Source organism: Aptenodytes forsteri, unplaced genomic scaffold, assembly GCF_000699145.1.
Source record: "Aptenodytes forsteri isolate BGI_AS27 unplaced genomic scaffold, ASM69914v1 Scaffold54, whole genome shotgun sequence".
NCBI lineage: Eukaryota > Metazoa > Chordata > Aves > Sphenisciformes > Spheniscidae > Aptenodytes > Aptenodytes forsteri.
In genome coordinates this window covers 10,504,044-10,522,029 of record NW_008796044.1, presented here as the reverse complement: position 1 = coordinate 10,522,029, position 17,986 = coordinate 10,504,044, and the positions used below count along the sequence as shown (strand labels likewise).

Below are 17,986 nucleotides of genomic sequence, written 5' to 3'. Positions count from 1 at the left end.
ATCCCAGCTAGATAAAACTGTAACCAGATCATTGAACAAGCTGTACAGATTGACTTACAAATTCCGCAGGCCATCCTTTTGAGTCTCACAACATTAACCAGGCTCACCTAGTTGTCTTTGCAACCACTGTTTTCCTCCATTCTTCTTCTTTCCTCCAAGCCCTAAAAGCAGCTCCCAAAAGGCAGGTCTCGGCAGCATGACTAGAACAATAACCATCCTCCTACCACCACCCCCAGGAAGCCCTTCTCCCACTGAAACATTTAAAATGTTAAAGTCGGCTCCAAATCCAAGTGGTTTGGGGAAAAAGGTTCACGCTGATTCTTGGTTTCTGGCCGATGGGAACAGAGCGCATGGCCGTTCGCTCCATCCCATCCCACTGCAACAGCCTCCGAGGAGCAGGCACCACGGTGCTGCTTTCTCCCCCAGAAGGAGCTGCGCTTCAATCACCAATGCAGGAAGAAGAGGGCAACTACTGCTCCCGTGCTGCGGGCAGAGCTCCTGGGTGGAATAATTGGAAGCATACAGGTATTCAATATTTAGTTTCCAATTCTCTTATTCATACTTTTAGTTTTTGCCAGTCAAATCTGTCAGCAAGTACCTGGAGCTGTACAATAAGCGATTTTTCACTGTGCTGACAGTTCTGAGTACTACCCAAAAAAAGCTTCCTTCGCAGTCAAATTAAGTATTTCACTTAAAACAAAGAGTATCAGTGTGTGCGCAAACTCAATGGGTTTGCCTGAAACAATTCTGAATTTTAGTCATTGACGGCTTGGAATAAAACTTGGGGAGGCAGGAGAAAAAAATTTAAAAAAAACACATCTCCATTAAAAACCTTAATCAGAACCAAGTGACTATAAAACGTCATATGCTATAAAGTGTTTACAGTCACGCACAGAGGAACATGGAGGCAATTTTGTAGAGTGACTCCTGGAGCAAAGGCCTCGGAGAATAAAAGTGTCTTTAGATATTTGTTATCCTGTTACAGTTGATATCACCTTGAGTATACAACGCCTGCCTGCATTATGTAAACAAGTCATTGATAAATCCCTCCCACCCCCCCCAAGCTGTGTCAGACTGTTCTGGGCTGACAGCTATAGCTGAAACAGATGCTGCTGTAAATACCCCTGTTTAGCTGGTTGGAATATAATTTCTTTTGTAGAACACGGTGGATGCTCTAGTTATCACTGAACTTGCACCTGTGCTGGAATTTATTACTCCTTTGTACACATCAGGATGCGTTTTTTGAATGATTCCATAAATACACACACAGGGATGGATTTTGATGCCCCTTTCTCCTCCTCTTAAGTACAGACATCCTTTACAAAGGAATTCACTAATTTTAACTGAACTCTTAAGTTTAGAAGCTACAAGATGCAGAGGTGGTAAAGTTTACCTCTTACACCCAGAGAGTTAGTTCCCTCTATTTACTCCCTGTAGGCTCCGAACTCCCATGGCAGTTGCTGCTTTTCAGCGTGGTGTGAGAAGACCACACAGTTATGCTGGCAGCGGCCGCAAGGCTTACAGGCTGGGTTTTTAAACCTTGTGCACTTCAGACACCACCATGATAATATAAGGACACTTTTCACACCATGTAGCCGGGTGCTATGTAGCACCCAGCCAGCCAAACCAAGGCTTCTGGGCAGTTCGCAGTTACAGCTGGACCTGGCTTAAAAATGAAGAAAGGAGTTGTACTAGCTAACATAGTAGCATGATTTAGGTTGTATTAGGCAGCAGCTGATAAATGGTGGATCTGTCATCATTCATACAGTAGCTCATTTGTATTTTCACCTGGAAAGATAATTTCTAATATATTATTTTGCTTGTACCTGAAATACCAGAGATAGAAACATTTTACGATATCCATCTTAAACAAGTTCAATACTGTTTTAAGCAAACACAACCCATTTTATATTCAAGTCTAAAATTGTAAACCATATTCTGCTAAGCACCGCTACCTATGATCCATGTCTCTTAGCTCGGGGAGAGAATGGGATAAAATTTCTATGCCACAGGCTCTCATCCCTGCAGGCTGAAGAAGCACGGGGATGCACCTGGCCCACGTTCTGAAGGAATCTTGCTGGGTTTTCTTTTCTGATGTTTATTTTGGTTCAAAGGACTTCCTTCTCATCCACCTGCAGACAACCTGGCTGGCTGAAAAAACTTCTTTTCACACTCCATACAACCTTCTTCGTAATTAGGATACCGATCTGCAAGATGAACAATGTACGGTAGGGGCAGTGAATCAGTTCAGTACTACGACTGCTCCACAAGCCTACGTACCCTTGACTAAGATATAATGCACACAACCACAAAGATCCACTCTAAACCGATGAAATGTTTTCCACTGGAGTTATTCTAAGCCCTGACAAATGTGCTTCATTATAATTAACCTCTCGATCAGAAGCTAAGTCACTGGTTCCTCTGAAGAGATGTGAACAACCTAAAGAAGGACATGATCTTTCAACTCAAAGCCAACTATTTAACCAGCTATACTTACCTTAAAAGGACAGCATTATGAATAGACAGGCCCTGCTCATCAGAAAACCTTCTAAAGACTATTGAGCAGCACTGCACCCCTTCAGCACCACTAAGATAGCAGCATTGACTACAGGCTTAGTTTTCCTTGCCACCCATCTACCACCCCAGGAGCCAGCTTTCTTCCCACCACAGTTTTGCATATATTGAACCAGTTCGAGTCTTCCCATCTGTTAGAACTAGAGGTTTTGAAGATGATTATTCCAAATAAGTTTAAAGGTTTCAGAAGAGGAACCAGAGCGATCTCTCCTACTCAGCCGTTAAAGCCTGCCTTGATTACTTTGATGTAACAACACTTGAAAGCTCCTATTCTTTGAAACTAATTTAAACACATTGAATTGTTGAAAGATTAAAAACCGCAGTCAGCTAATTACACTCACTCTCATCTCTTATTCAGCAAATGAATCACTTTTCATTACCACTTAGCTGAAGTACATGAATTTCTGCCTAATTAGAAATGTTGTAGATGGAGCATTAGCAAGGCTGGAGCAGGTCAGGATATCTTGCCTGCTTCATTTTTAATTCCTAGCAGTAGAGCCAGATAGGAAAGGCTTCAGATAAGAAGTCATTAAACAATTTTAAATTATTTATAAAAATTACTTTGCCCAAATTATAATTATTTTTTTTCCCAAATGCTCTCATAAACGTCAAATGGAATGAAAGAAAAAGCAGCCCAACATTGATTTTAATGAACATTTTAATGTTATGTATAACAGAACATTATGAATACAATGGAAACAAAGTTTTATCAATTTAATAATAAAAAAGAAATCCAACATAAGAAAAGGGAGGCAAAAATTTCATACCTATAGTATAGTGCTTATTCTTAACAATATTCCCAGTTTATGAATATAACAATGTCTTTGTATTCCAGATTCTAGAATCATGATTGATGAGAACTTAAATGCAGAATTACAGAAGGAAAACCAAAAATCTCCGAAAGCTTAATTCATTCTTGTTTTCAGTAAAATTTTTGACTGCCACAGGTTTCCTTTATTAATATATATTTTTTTTACTCCTCTCTATTGGATTCCACAGCTGCTAATGCCCTATTATTTGACTGCCACAGGTTTCCTTTATTAATATATATTTTTTTTTTACTCCTCTATTGGATTCCACAGCTGCTAATGCCCTATTTACACAAAAGGATCACCAAAGGTTGTATAAAAGCTAAGATCCAATGCCGTTGGATTAGGTAGGGTTATAGATTTACATAACTTAAGTGTAATTCACCTTGTTATTTTTTGCAATGATGCAAAAAATAAGTATTTTTGCCTTTTGACTGCTGCCATAAACCAGTGGCTCCACAGGGATGCGGGTGGTACAAAGGATGCTAACTGCCACTGTAAAAACTGCAAGAAAGTGCATTTTCTGAAGTTTTCTGAAAGGAAACCTTCCAGCAGTCTTGGATAAAGCTTCTCCCAGACTTGCACTGGGTATCAGTTATAACAATAGAAGCATGTTAAGACCCCAAAAATCTGTTGATCACCAAATTGCTGAGAGAGGATTTTTACAATAAAAATTTGAGTAATATAGCAGTGTGGCTGGAACATTAGCAAAAGTATATATACATTCCAGGTCCCTTTGAATTAGCCATAATCACACATATGTAAGCCATTTTTGGACAAAAATATATATTCTTATAAAAAACTGATCATAGTACTTGAGTGACTTCAATTGTGGACTCAGCGGTAGTAAAAGGAATGATCCAATTATGACAAAGCGATCAGGGAGAGGGGGAAAAGAAAGCCAAGCTCTTTAAGAAAAAAGAAAAGTATAAAATTAGATTCAAACATTTTTATCCAACCCCATTCCAGTCTTCCATCAAGTCTCAAAGTTAAAATTGGTTCTTCTACATAGGAAAGGTTTTTTGATGGTCTCAATACAAATTATTTTGCAAAATCATCTAACACATTCCTTAGAAGAACCTTCCACCTCTCCAGAATTTGAACACTAGTTATTTCAACAGTTAGAAAATAGCTTTTGGTTCTTTGTGTAGACACTTTAACTGATAAAGAAAAAAAAAGTATTGATCAGTGTTTTCCATCCCTTCCCCAGCTATATTTGTGCAGCTAAAAATCCTTCATTCAGTCTGCCCATCTATTTTATTTTTATTTCATTTTATTTATTTTACAATCTTTATTTGCTAAAATTGGCAAAATTTGCAAAGGCATCTTGCTTGGGTTGTACAGTCCCAGGAGTCAGACAGGTCATAGCGATATTGGGTACCCCCATTCCTATTGTGCCTGTCAAACCCATTCCTGTAGCTGGCACTCCCATGTTCATGTTTATTCCCATCATTCCCTGGTTCATCATAGGCATAGATCCCACGGAGGTCATTCCCATCGTACCTGACATCACACTGGGCATTCCCATCCCCACAGGAATGGGCCCACCCATCAATGGGCTTGTCTGGGGTCGAACAGGCATCACATTAGGCTGAGGACTGAGGTTCACGGCTGCAAAGTTTTGAGTCATGACATTCATAGGTTGTTGCATATCTGCAAAAAAAGGGAACAGGATGCAAAAATCATTAATCAGAATCTGATGCTGAAGGTGCTCATCTATTTTAAGAAACTTATGAGGTAACTGCTGTGAACAAAGATACGATGGCCAAAAACATAGCTATTTCGCTCGTTTTCCCATTTACTGTGTGAAGCCTCAAAAACTTTTTAAAGTTTTAAATAGTGTTTTATACCAATATATGCTACTATGTATATTCTAGAGAAGTTCTAGAGATTAGGAAGCCTGAAATCAAGATACAGCAATGGCGCAAACTCTACAGTAAAAACATGCACAGATACCAGCCTCCTGCACATCAGTCTCCGTTTAGAAAATACCACTTCTGTCAGAAGCATCACAGTAGTTTAAGAAACAATTATGACTAACTGTAGGAAAACAATAATTGACAGAATACTCCATCTCAAGGACAACCTACTGAACACATACAAGGCTCAGCGTGCATGCAAAGCAGTGCAATCATCACTCACTTTGTTGCTGCATCATGGTATTAAGTGATGGCTGCTGGGGTTTGGAAGGCTGCATCCCAGGTACTAAATTGTCCAAACTGATATTTACGCTGGGATCTGACCAAGTTGAGGGTAGAGTTTTGCTTGCATTCTTCTGGACCATCTCTGTGCTTGCATTATAAAGAGGGTTAGGCTTCGGCATCATAGTGTTCAAGCTTTGCAGAGGCTAAAAAAGAAAAGTTTGTTGGGATCCACTTGAAACAATTTACCAGTAGGTGTCAGGACTAAACAACAAGTGTTAATTTTTCTGCAGAATACAATAAAAAGCCAATGAGATTTTTAGCCATGAACTTCAGCTCTTCCAAAGCAGTGTTGCCATGCGCTGTTACGCCATTAGAATGGGTTAAAAGAGTATTTTGTAAGTTAGCATCTAGCTCCCATATCAATATGTAGAATGACAGTGATCATCTGCAGTCAAGTGTTGAACTCATACTGATTTTTTCCTCCTAACACCAAGCTGACCTGTTAAGGTTTCCAAAAACACTCTCCACTGATGCAGGCACTTCTGTGTTTTGGAGAACAGACCAGTCCTCGCCTCCATCTACTTGAGGCTGGAAACCTATAACATTCTGTGTAGGATGGCTTTAAGGTTTAAAATATCAACCTCGTCTTCCCCAACAAAGCAGCAACACTTCATAGAACACTGAAGATCATCTCAGAGAAAACTAGCTTATGAAAGGAGGCTTTTCAAGAAAATTTGACACCTTTTCTTTTTAGGAGGCTGTGCAAACATTTTGGACAAAACTTTCTTACAAAATGCTGAACACAACATCTGAGTGACTAGGTATGGACTCCAGAAGTGGAATGGATTAACTTTCAAAGTTGTGATTAAGGAGAAGGCAAGAGATTGAGGAAGGTCATTAGCAAACTACAAATAGCAGCATACCTGTGACCTTGACATGGGTAAACTGATGCCCACAGCACTGGAGCTCATCATAGAGAAATTCATACTTTGTGAAGAGGTCATGGTTGTCTGAGAGGGGCCCATCAAATCAAAAAGATCAGTAGAATTTGAAGCAGTCGAAGGCTGGCCAGAAGCTGACTGTGAGCTACTGAAGAGCTCTATAGCTGGCTGCTGTGCTGTGCTGCTGAAGAGCTCTCCAGATGAAGCACTGGGACAAGGAGAAGCTTGGTTGAAGGCACTCCAGTCACCAAAGTCTCCATTTCCACTTGTTGCTGTACCTGAAGGAAAGGCAACAGTGTGGGAGGAAGGAAGACAGAGAGAAGAAAGGCAGAAGACTTAGAGAAAGGCACTGAGCAAATGCCATATTCCATGAACTGAAATAAATGAGAGCTGATCTGTGTCCGTCCAGATTAACATCTGCAGGTAGAACCTCCATCTGGACATCATTCCCTCTCATGAATATTCCAACAATTTTAACAAGGTAGCAAAGGAAATATGAAAGACCCATGCACAGAAAGAAGGATGTTTGATAGCATCACTTGTGGATGCGAGACAAGTAGGGACAGGTTTTCTTTAGTTGAAATATGACCAAAAGATAACTTAGGGGCAGATTGGAGGCTCTAGTCAAAACAACACCTAGAACTTTGATAATATTTATCAACTTTTTATCTCAGTGCTCTGGTATTTGCTGAGAGAACAGTTGTCAGGAATGAGCCACTTGATAAAGTAAATTCCATCATGATAAAACAAAGACAACTACTTCAAAATTAGTTTATATACAATTAGTAGCTCTTTGCATAAAACAATGCTGAGGGGAATAAAAACCAGAACTTTGAAAGCAGGTTGCCAGGGAATTCTTATTTGAGGTGGTAAGGCATAATTACTTCCCATCCCATGAAACGCTCATGTAAAACACAGTAAGTTTTCTAAATTTCATTCCTGAACTAAATGCCTTGGCTTGAAGCAGAAATTCAATCTTGGATCTAACAATTCTCCCAGCAGAAGCTTTGCTGAACTCTTAGTTCATCACTGTGTTTCATTTCAATATACCAGGGTTTATGTAGACAAGCATTTAAATCAAAACGCAGCAACATACAGCTCTCTCTGTATCTTACTGTGAAGAGCCTAACAATATAAGCTGTTTGCAGACAACTGCAAGGGTACCTATTTCAGGAGCACAGATGTCCAGAGACACAAACCAGTTAACTGAGAATGTGTCATAACCTTTGAGTCAAATAGGAGGAGATGTTATCTCCCTTAAAAACACAGGTTTTTCTATTAACAAGAAAAGAGTTACTTCACAGGAGTGATAGGGGAAGAAAAGCTTACAAAAACATCTACAGGAGACGCTAAAAATAAAGCCACACCATTTAAACAGCTCTCATTGTTACATAGTGAACCTTGTTCCAAGTTTGGGCCATTGTACAGGTCAGCTTTTTGATTGTGTCACTGATACACTTTTGATACTTCAGCTAAGTCACAAGCAATGTCATTGCCATATGAAATGAACTTTTAGTTCTAATGAATAGTTAAATCATCCCTTGAATTTCTTTAGATGAGCAAATGAAGACTCAAACACGTAAAGCTGGGGGAGACGAATCTAGTGCCAGTTTCCACTTCCTAGCCTATACAATGGCTAGTTCTGTAACGGCCATCCATAGCAATTTTCTACAACTGTATTCTACCCACTCAAAAGGTAACTGCAGTAGTCTTTTACACTCCATGTAAATATTTATCAACATACACCCTCAACCTTTAGTCATCTTCATCTTTACCAATACATTAGAATTTAAAGAATAGTAGGAGAATAAATCTGTTCACAAAATCTATTGCCAACAACTTCAGTGAACGAAGTGGACAAATATTCATTAGCTTAGGGCCTTACTAGAACATTTGCTTTGATCTCCCTCACAAAGAGGGACTATATTAGAATGTTTCAATTAGTACTACATATTAAAAATTAAAACCTACTTTAAATATTCCTGATAGATAAGTAAATGCTGAGTGTGCTGCTTCTATGTTCAGACCTGTGCACTGAGCACCAATAATGGAAGTGGGGGTAAAAGGGATAAGGTTTTGCCCCTTCAGTAGAACTTCAAAGATGATTAATCAAGAAGGAAAAGATTTCTAGAGGGGCTTACGCTGTTCAGGAATAATTAATCATTTCACAAGACTCCTTGTCCCTTGCATAATGGTGATTGGAATAGATTAATCATGTTAATGCAGATAAAGGATTGTATCAATTTAGACTGTATTAACACACAAATTATTTGCATAGTAGGCGGCTTTGTGTTTGCAAAACAACTTGGTTTTGACTAAAAAAGCCTGTAAAAAAATTAGAGCAGTTCTTTCCTGCCAAGCAAATTAAAGGTGTATTAACTAATCCATGCCCAGCACAGTTTTCCTAACAAAACAAAATAAAGGAAGAGATATAAACATGCTGACTAAAAGCTGACTCGCAGATAGGTTTGCTGATCAACCTCTTTGCTAATCTTTTCTCATTCTGGACTTAATCCTACACCCTTGCTGAGAACCCCCAGTCACAAACACCACTACTGCCCAAATTAACTTCACAAAAGATAGCCAGCCACCTCCCTCCACTCCATGTCTGTTTGCAGCACTGTCCTGTCTGGCTAGCACTGTAGGCTCCCAAAAGGAAGAAGGAAGTTGATTGCTTTAGGTGGCTTCCCAGCATATTTTTTTTTTCCCCAGTCCAATTTTAAGAGAAACATTTTTCAGACAGTGGCCATGTCTACATAACAGCTTGTATGTTTGCATGAAAAATGACTGCACGTGCACTGAGCCAACCGTATGGACACATGACAGCTCTAAACTGCATGCCATGTAACCAGGCAAGGGCAAAACTGAGCGCTGTCCCAACAAGCATTACTAAAATCTTGCTCTTGTGACTGGCAGGGACTTGTTCATGCCTGACTTAAGCAAGATCTAGATATCTTTTATTTAATAGGCTTCTCCTAAAAGGGAAAAAGACTGTAACATTGTTGTTTAGCCAAGCTAAAATAAAAGTGTCGGTCAGCTTCATCCCACAAATGCATATATGCAACTTCAAAAGCCATCGGCGAGGTTGTACTGTGTATGGGAGAGATAACTTGACTAAATTCCCCTCCAACATACAAGGCCTTCCAATAGTAACCCAGACATCATTGGAAGCTTTGGAAATAGCCTGTCTCAGGCTCCCCTCATTATGGCACCTGACAAGGCCAACATAATTGTGTGTGTCTAAACAACTACAAACTTTTTTTTATTAAATCTTAGGACACAGGTGGGAGCTGAGGACATCTTTAGGGACCCATTTTTCTAGCACAGGTGGGCTGCTATTTTCCATTGAACATGATCCCATCTTTTGGTTTTGTTCAACTTACCCATTTAATTTATTGTTTGCCCGTATTATTAAAGTTCTTAAGACCAATCTGAACCCTCTGCACATGTCTGGAAACTATAAACAGCAGCATAAAACCCTTCTAACAAGTTTTCAGTTCACAGCATTATCACAAGCAAGCGAACAGGACTATCAAGCACTTCATGCAAGTCTTTTTATCCCACCAGAGCAGCTAAATTTTTTTTTTTTATGTAATTAATACCTACCTGTATCTGAAAAGCTTACAAACTGTTAGTTGAAGTATTAGAAAAATGACTGCTTTTTATTGCAAATAAAATAGTTGAATAACCTTACATAAAACACTGGGAAGACTATGATGATTAATAATCTGAATGGTCCTATCACTATAGCCAATTTTCCAATCATTTTGGAAACACAAATACTGTCATCTTGAAGCATTCATCACTGTAGAACTCCAATTAAAATAGCTCCTTGCCCACAACTGTGAAGTGGGATGCGCTGAGCTCTTTTTTTAATTGTTTAGTGAGCACTCTTCAGCCAGCGTTTAGACCCACACTTGTTTATTTCAGGTTTTCTACTTTTCTACTCCAGAAGTCACATCTTATTTCAGTGCATTTCAAAATTAGACTTGGAGCTACGTTTTAAGTCTTATTATATGCTTATATGATATTATTAGATGAACAGGGATATATTTGTAAATCCTACTAACATTTTTCTGAAATAAAGTTGATTAAAAGTTTCAGGTCCAGTGAGACATGTGCTGTGCCAGACAGTAGCTATCTTCTTCCTTACTGAATATAGCACTTGCGGTCCAGGTAAATAAACACAGCTTGCCCTGGAAAGGGAAGTGACTTTCAATAATGCCATGTGGCATCTCTTCCCATCTTTCTGCCCTTAAACAGCATTTCAATCTGTAAATTAATCCTACCTTGCGATGATGGGAAACTTGCTGAAGCAGCAGCTGAACTAAAATCAGCAAATCCTCCAAATGGGTCAGCTGATCCACCTAGAAACAGAAGGAAGCCAACTGCTGTTACAGGATTGTGCAAAGATCCACTGCAACAACCGCATGCGGGATTTATGAAGAAAAGCTGATCTGTACGTGGCACGATGGATTTATTGATTCTGCTCCCTACGTTGGCACTGTTTTTGCTGTTCATCACCATACTATATTTATACAAGCCTGAGCAACAATAAACCAGATTATTTCCAACTGCCTTGCAGAACTTGCAATTTTGTTTTCCTAGGGAAGAACTGAGACACACGTTTTTGCTATCTCTATAAATAAGTTTAGAGAGATTAAAAAGATTAACAAGGTTTTAACTAGTGAGGGATGCTACTAGTTTGGCAGTTCGCAAAATTAAAACTTTGGAAGTATAATACATAAAAGCCATTCTTATTGTAAAAAAGTTAATTTGTTATGCTTACTATGAAAAATTACATGTCGCCTTATATTTACTTTTTTGTTACTTAAAGCATCAATGATTCTGCAATGATCTTGAATTGGGATTTCAAGGACAGAGCTTGCATTTGTGTTCATTTTTTCATAAGTTTGCTTCCTTTCTACAGCAGGAACATTAAGTTTCCCAACCAGACGTTTGTATACAGCACATAAATTAGTAACTTCTAAACACAGCATAGTAACAATTTTTCACTAAGAAAAAAATACAGCCAAGATATAAAAACAGAAGAAAGATTTAAGAACCATACTGGAAAGCTGCTTTTTTTAAAAATAAACAAAAAAACCCCCCAGTTTACAAAAAATTATCCTTGCTATTGCTTTTAAGTAGGTATTCCACTGACCTGAGAAAGCCAAGAAGTTGACCTTATTTGTTTGTCCTCAAAGATTTCACCTCCAAGTACTCCCACCCTTAGAAGAAGCTGCAGCCGTTCAATTATTTTGCTTTTAGTGTTATGCGTACATTATATAGGTTACATCACAGCTGCTTAGCCTGCAGTGCTTAGAAACTAGCCAGGTGGGACGGGAACATCTGTGCTGCACTCAAACACCACCAGGGACAGCTTCCAACATCTGGTGCCATTTCTGAATTGTCTTATCGCTGCAAGACATTCTGCCCCATCTGCTACTCTCAACTGGGTTAATTAAACTAGAACCATCTCCTTTTTAATAAATGGCTAGCAGTAATAAAAGGAACCATTCACTTTCTAATACACATGTACTTGTATTTCTTTTTTAATGTTATTTTACTGTAGACATTGCCAGGAAGGCGACTGTTCTTCCAAGGGGAAATGTCTTTTCTTGCCGAGTGTGTAGCATATGATATAAAACATGAGAAGGGAATGCAAGGATGGTTTCTTCGAATTTTCAAAATATAGCACTACTGAAATCCTTTTACCACCTTTTCAAGAGGGAGATTTCACACAAAGTTAAGAAATTTCTTCAATACAAATTCAGAACTGATCTAATAAGCATCTTACATATGTTTATATACAAGTTTTATACTGACTGCAACCTGAGAATGAAAAAGGGTACGATGAGCCAGTGAAATATCAAGGTAAAAAACTGTTCTGATCATGTTTACTCTGCCTACTGCAATGAACATTTTCAAATCATTTTTTTCATCACATGTGTCCTTACAGAGTTCAGAACAGGTTAATGGTTTGAGGGTTTATATCAAAATGAGCAACACAGATGACATACTCTCGACCACATCCTCAAAAAAATCAATGCTCTCATGCTACGCCTATTATCCCTGGGCTGTTTAACAAAGTATCTAGGGATTAATTTAATTTTAAAAACAGAACTAGGTTCAAACCCAAAATAACCCCTTAACATTTTCAATCAAGTCAACTTTTCCTCCACCTCTATTGCCTGTTTTCAAATGAAACTGAGTTCCAGAGAGGTGGCAGAGCTTAAGCTGAATGCAGTAACTCTCTAAAGAAAGGTATCACCAGCTAAGATTAAAGAACCTCATCTCCAGTAACACCAAAAAATTACTTCCAGCAGGTCTAACCACAGATTCCACATCATCTCAAATGGACTGCTCCTTTACGGCAACCAACCGTCCCCCCTCACATACAAATTGTGTTGCTTTAGTAACGCATAACCCCCCAAGCCTCACCAACGTTCTTCCACATCTCTGCACCTGAAAATACATAGATAAGCAAATTCTGAGTTCCCTGAATTCACATGACTTCCCTGCCAGTTCCTTCACAGGATAGATCAAAGGCTGCATTTGACCCTTTCCCTGTGTCTTGCCTGACACCGGGAACGTTCCCACACCCTGTGCCGCAAGGAACAGTGGTCATAACAAGTGACCTGCACGTGAAGGACAGTGCTAATCTTCTCAACATGAGCTATCCTCAAAGATTCCCATGCGAGATCTGTCACTACAAATGAACCCTTTCCATCTGCCTTCCCAGGTCACAGCAAAGAGGTTATTTAGCAGGACCAGCTGGTAATACGCCTCTTCTCAACACCATTTCTAAATGCTGCTTTGGAAAAAGAAGAAAAAAGGCAAAAAGAAAAAAAGGCTTACTACAGCAAAGAACCAAACTGATGAAAGATTCAAATACACTGTAATATGGAAGCTGCCATAGCTATGTTTGAAATATGGGAAGGCTCAGTTTGAAGTGGAAACATTTATTCTCAATGTGATTTTATTTTTATGTATAAAGATAAAAACATACACATATGTATATAAATAAAACCAAAAAAGGCTCTAATCTCTTTTCCCCTAAGAATTGGATAGAAGTTTCAGTATTGATTTGGGGTAGTGGTTCTGATCCAGGATCTTAAAATTCCATGGAACTGTGGTAACTCCAATGCACAATGAATACCTTTGCATATTAAGTTAATAAAATAGAAAATAATGCAAAATAAGTTGTTCCTTAAATTTGGGGGCATTTGTGCATAAAGGAACAGATGCATGAAATGAATTTTATTCCTTAACCATTAGGAATTAACACATATTTCAGAACAGACATATAACTTTATCTACTTTCCCAAAAATAAAAGTGCACAAAGTTTTCTTTCTTATTTCTGGTAGATCTTTAAAAGATTGAGATGGATCTCCGATACTACATTACCATGACAATTTCCCACCCCTCCAACAGAGTTTTAACGTATTTTATATTCTATTAAATAGAGAGGTAGCATTTTGGTAGCCTAGTGATGAAACTGTGTTGCATAGAGTGCTCGTAATACTGGCTTTGCTCATACATTATAATACAAATGCCTAGTGTGACATATTACAGGGGTTCCTGCTAATGTATACCCAGAAGTGGCATAGCTTCAGGTAGAAGTGAGTAAGAGTAGTCTTTACATATGCATGAATGCAGCCACCTTGCCACACATATGGGCCTCCAGCCGCTCTGGACTGCCATTTTTCAGTACAGTCTCATGTGATTTTACATTGTCTTTAAAACAAAGACTGGAGCTGAGTATCTGTCATCCTCAAGATACACACATACGCTTCTACAAACAATGTGAACATGATCCCATATATAATAAGAGAAGTTGCTTATTTGTAATGGAGAGAAGTTACAGAAAAGGTTTCTATCTATGAAAAGACACATGCTCATATTTTATTTGCTACTCGAAGTGATCCTTAAACAAAAATTCTGCCCACAGTTAACTCTCTCCCAACTGTACCATCAGACCACAAGTGCATGGAAGTCCTTTTTCTATTCCATGCTAGCCACAATCAAAACTGTCAATATTAAGAATGTGTAAGCACAGTAACAAGGCTTTAAAGTTTTAGGTTTTGAAAAGCAAACCACCAAACCCCTGAACTCCTCTATCAATCCTGTATGCAATGCACTGAAATTTAACACACTCCTAAAGAAACTGCATTTTGAGAGCATAAGGGTAAGTCCATATGAAGCTTAATGGACTTAAATTCAACTGCTCATTTAGACACCGAAGGGACATGTTTTACAATGAATAATTTTACTTTTAGGTAGCAATTTCTTTTTGGTATTAGGGTTGGGATCAACGAAGTGCCAAGACAAAATAAGATAAACAAGTTTGCCATAGACTTCAGATGAAAGCTTATATGAAGATCATCCATCTCCAGCTGCCTAGTCTTCGAATTGCACTATGAGAAATGCTTGAATGTGAATGGATTGCACTTGCTTTTAGAGTTAATTATAAATAACTGCATTACAAACACAGTTTCTGACAGACTGATCTGGCAGTTAATCTTTGTGCTAACATTTATTAGTCCCATGCAATGGCACATATAGTACCTTGCTACAAAAGGTTCTAGGCAGCTCTAAATTTTTTGAGTATTCATTTCTCAATTTATCTATTACTATATCTATATAACAACAAACAAGCTTATCCTCAGAAATGGTTCAAAATACGTATTAAGAAAATAAAACAAAATGTGCCTACCTGTTGAGACTGGCTGGCTAGCTCCCTCCAACAACAGATCAACCAGGGCATTAGACGACTTGCTGCCAGAGGGTACAGAGGCCTGAAGAAGAAATCACACAATAGATCTCATTTCATGATGTCATCACTCAAATGACATTGAGAAGTTTTCTTTTTTTTTTGGGGGGGTGCTTTGTTTTGGAGAGATGGCAGATTTGTCTTTGAAGCCAACAATCACTAGAGCCTGGCTAAATTTCAAATCAAACAGTGAACAGCTAGTGGCTCACATTTTTTTCTGATAACTGAAGAACTTGATAACTTGTCAATAAGCGTGCAGGTTCAGAGAATCCTTCACACTTCAGGCCAAGATTTTATCTTTGCTTTCCTGAAGAGAGTAAAACATGGTAATGACTACATTTAAAAAATTCTACATCTTAAAGCAATCACACTAAAAGGCATTCTGTAATTAAACTGTTCCACTGCCTTTGAAAACCCCAGTTAGACATTTTTGATAAAATAGTTCCCTTGAAGCCTGCATAACAAAAACTCTACCCTAAACTAGAAATTGTCTCAGAGGTTAGAAGAAAACTGTTTTCAAAGTCATGTTTTATTGTGCTATGCTGTCTCACCTTTGCTGTCGGCTGTGCAGTATGAGCAGCAACATTCTGTTCTGGACTTGCTTTATCCCCTGTATAATGTGCTGCTGCTCCCAAGTCAATGGTTTTTGAAGGATTTGCTGTGCGTTTGTGTCTGGTGGTGGTAGTTTCTGTAGCTTGTGTAATGTGAATGTGTTTTGTTGTCACAGTCTCCTCTTCATCTTTAAATTCAGCTTTGGGAGATTTACCTCTTCTTGATTTTTCCTCATCACTGTCACTAGAAAAACAAAAGCGATAGAGTACCATTTGTGATGGACTTCTCAGTTACTTAAGTGGACATTTGGCTTAAGCCACAAGAGTTTTGGTTACTGTAGTTCCTTGTAGCGATGGTTCATAGTAAAAATACTGCTTCTTCCTACATTTGAGAAAGGAAATGTTTTACCCTTACATAATGCATCTACATAACACAGCATTGCACCTATTGTACAAAAGTGATGAAGAAAAGCAAATTATTTTGTTAAACATTAACTGCAAGTCCACGGCAGAGGATAATACGATATCAGTGTTTAAATCCAGTACATTTAATTACCTTCTGACAGGAACTCCCACACACATTATGTAACACTTCAGCAACAAAAAGTTAAGTTGGCAGGTCTGCTCAGTACTTGCACCAAGAGACAGAAAGCAGTGAACCAAATACAGGTACTACCTTTCAGATTTCAAGAATTCCATTCCTATTTCAACTCATTTCCCTTTCCAGAGAAACAGGTTTTCGTATTCTTTAAAATGTTTGCAGAGAAAGAATGTTTACAGAATTATGCAATGCAATGATACTATTCATTTTTTATCAGAGAACACACATTTATTCTTAAAATGTAAAAGAACAAAAGTGTAACCATTTTAGGCAAAAACTTTTTAGATGTCACTGTGTAATATTTGTTTAATCTGTTACATTTTCTACTTTCATATTTTAAGTCTTTCACAAAAAAACAATTACCCCCCCAACAGTCATGTTGCCTGTTATCATCAAGATAAGATTTGTACATAACAGTAAAAATTGCTGTATTGCTGTAGAGAAAGCTTGTATATATTGAAACGTATTTTGAAATAGCAATTCTCTTAGCAACATAGTTGAAAGTGGAAGGTTTTTATATTTTAATAATACATTAGAATACTAAACCCGCAAAATTTAAGAAAGGCTGCCCCTTTGTCAGTTTTTTTTCTGTTAACAATAGTGGGCTTTTTGGAATATAATGCACGTCATTTCCTCTATGCATATTACCTACTCACCACTGGGAATGGCTTAATTCATTAACATCAGTGAATATAAATGCTCACTCCCTTTAATTTTTTTATTTTTAAAAGAAAAATATCATAGCTGCTGGCCAACCTTGTGACTACCAGGCATTTGCTTGAGCCAGCCTTACATAGACAAGAGAGCTCAAATTGCATCACCTAACCTTATCCTTCCAAGGCACTTCAAACCTGACTTGCAACAACAAGGCCTGCTGTTCCAGTTCTGGATTTCCGCAGATAGCCTGCCTACATGCACAAATACATCAGATGGGACCACTAACCACATTTTCATTTGTGACATCAGGATTTTAATACAAGGCCCCACAGAAGACTGATCTGCACATTAGCATGGTACACATGGTACATCCATCCTAAAAGCCTCGGAGGAGTGTGGATGATGTTGCCTTTTAGAGGCATGTTGAACGTATGTAAGACCAGGACAATCACAACTAAGGCTCAGTCTCTTAAAACCTGCTGCAGTGTACTTCTTGTCATCACTACAGAGTCTGCCTAGTCCATATACACATTCTGTGGGTTGAAGAAGTGATTGACAACCATCAAAGTCTGATCAATGGAGCTACTGCTACAGAACTGGTAGAGATTAATCTCACTAATGTAAGAATGAAAAAAAAGTGAGTCTTTGGTGATCTACAGCAAAATATACGTCTAAAAGCTTTTGAGAAAAGAAATTAAACATATATGCCAGAAATCAGGACAAATAATACAATACTCAATTTTGGATGACAACCAGTACTGCTTCCAAACAGGAGATCTGTTCTTTATTTTTCTTTAATGGTCACATTAACAAAAAAAAAGAAAAAGAAACATTACAGATTAATGTTCCCTTTAAGTGTGTTTACTGTGCTCAGAATAGTAAAATTGCAGTGCTTCATCTGAGAATTGCAGAATGAACTTAAAATAAAAATT

The 17,986-nt window shown here is 38.2% G+C and overlaps 1 protein-coding gene across 3 annotated transcripts in view; it reads right to left on the bottom strand.

Moving 5' to 3' along the window:
- Positions 1-4,205: 4,205 nt before the first annotated feature.
- Positions 4,206-17,986, bottom strand: part of CLINT1 (clathrin interactor 1) — a 24,939-nt gene continuing 11,158 nt past the window's right edge. For 2 of the 3 annotated variants that reach the window (XM_009285782.2, XM_009285781.2), the window contains 6 exons: positions 15,797-16,040; positions 15,189-15,270; positions 10,758-10,835; positions 6,451-6,746; positions 5,526-5,730; positions 4,630-5,036 (listed from right to left, as the gene is read on the bottom strand). In XM_009285782.2, coding sequence (XP_009284057.1) covers positions 4,675-5,036; positions 5,526-5,730; positions 6,451-6,746; positions 10,758-10,835; positions 15,189-15,270; positions 15,797-16,040 — 1,267 coding nt within the window. In that variant the 3' untranslated portion in view covers positions 4,630-4,674. Of the gene's footprint in view, positions 4,292-4,629; positions 5,037-5,525; positions 5,731-6,450; positions 6,747-10,757; positions 10,836-15,188; positions 15,271-15,796; positions 16,041-17,986 lie in introns of those variants that run through there. The other variant, XM_019473881.1, reaches the window with a different exon arrangement.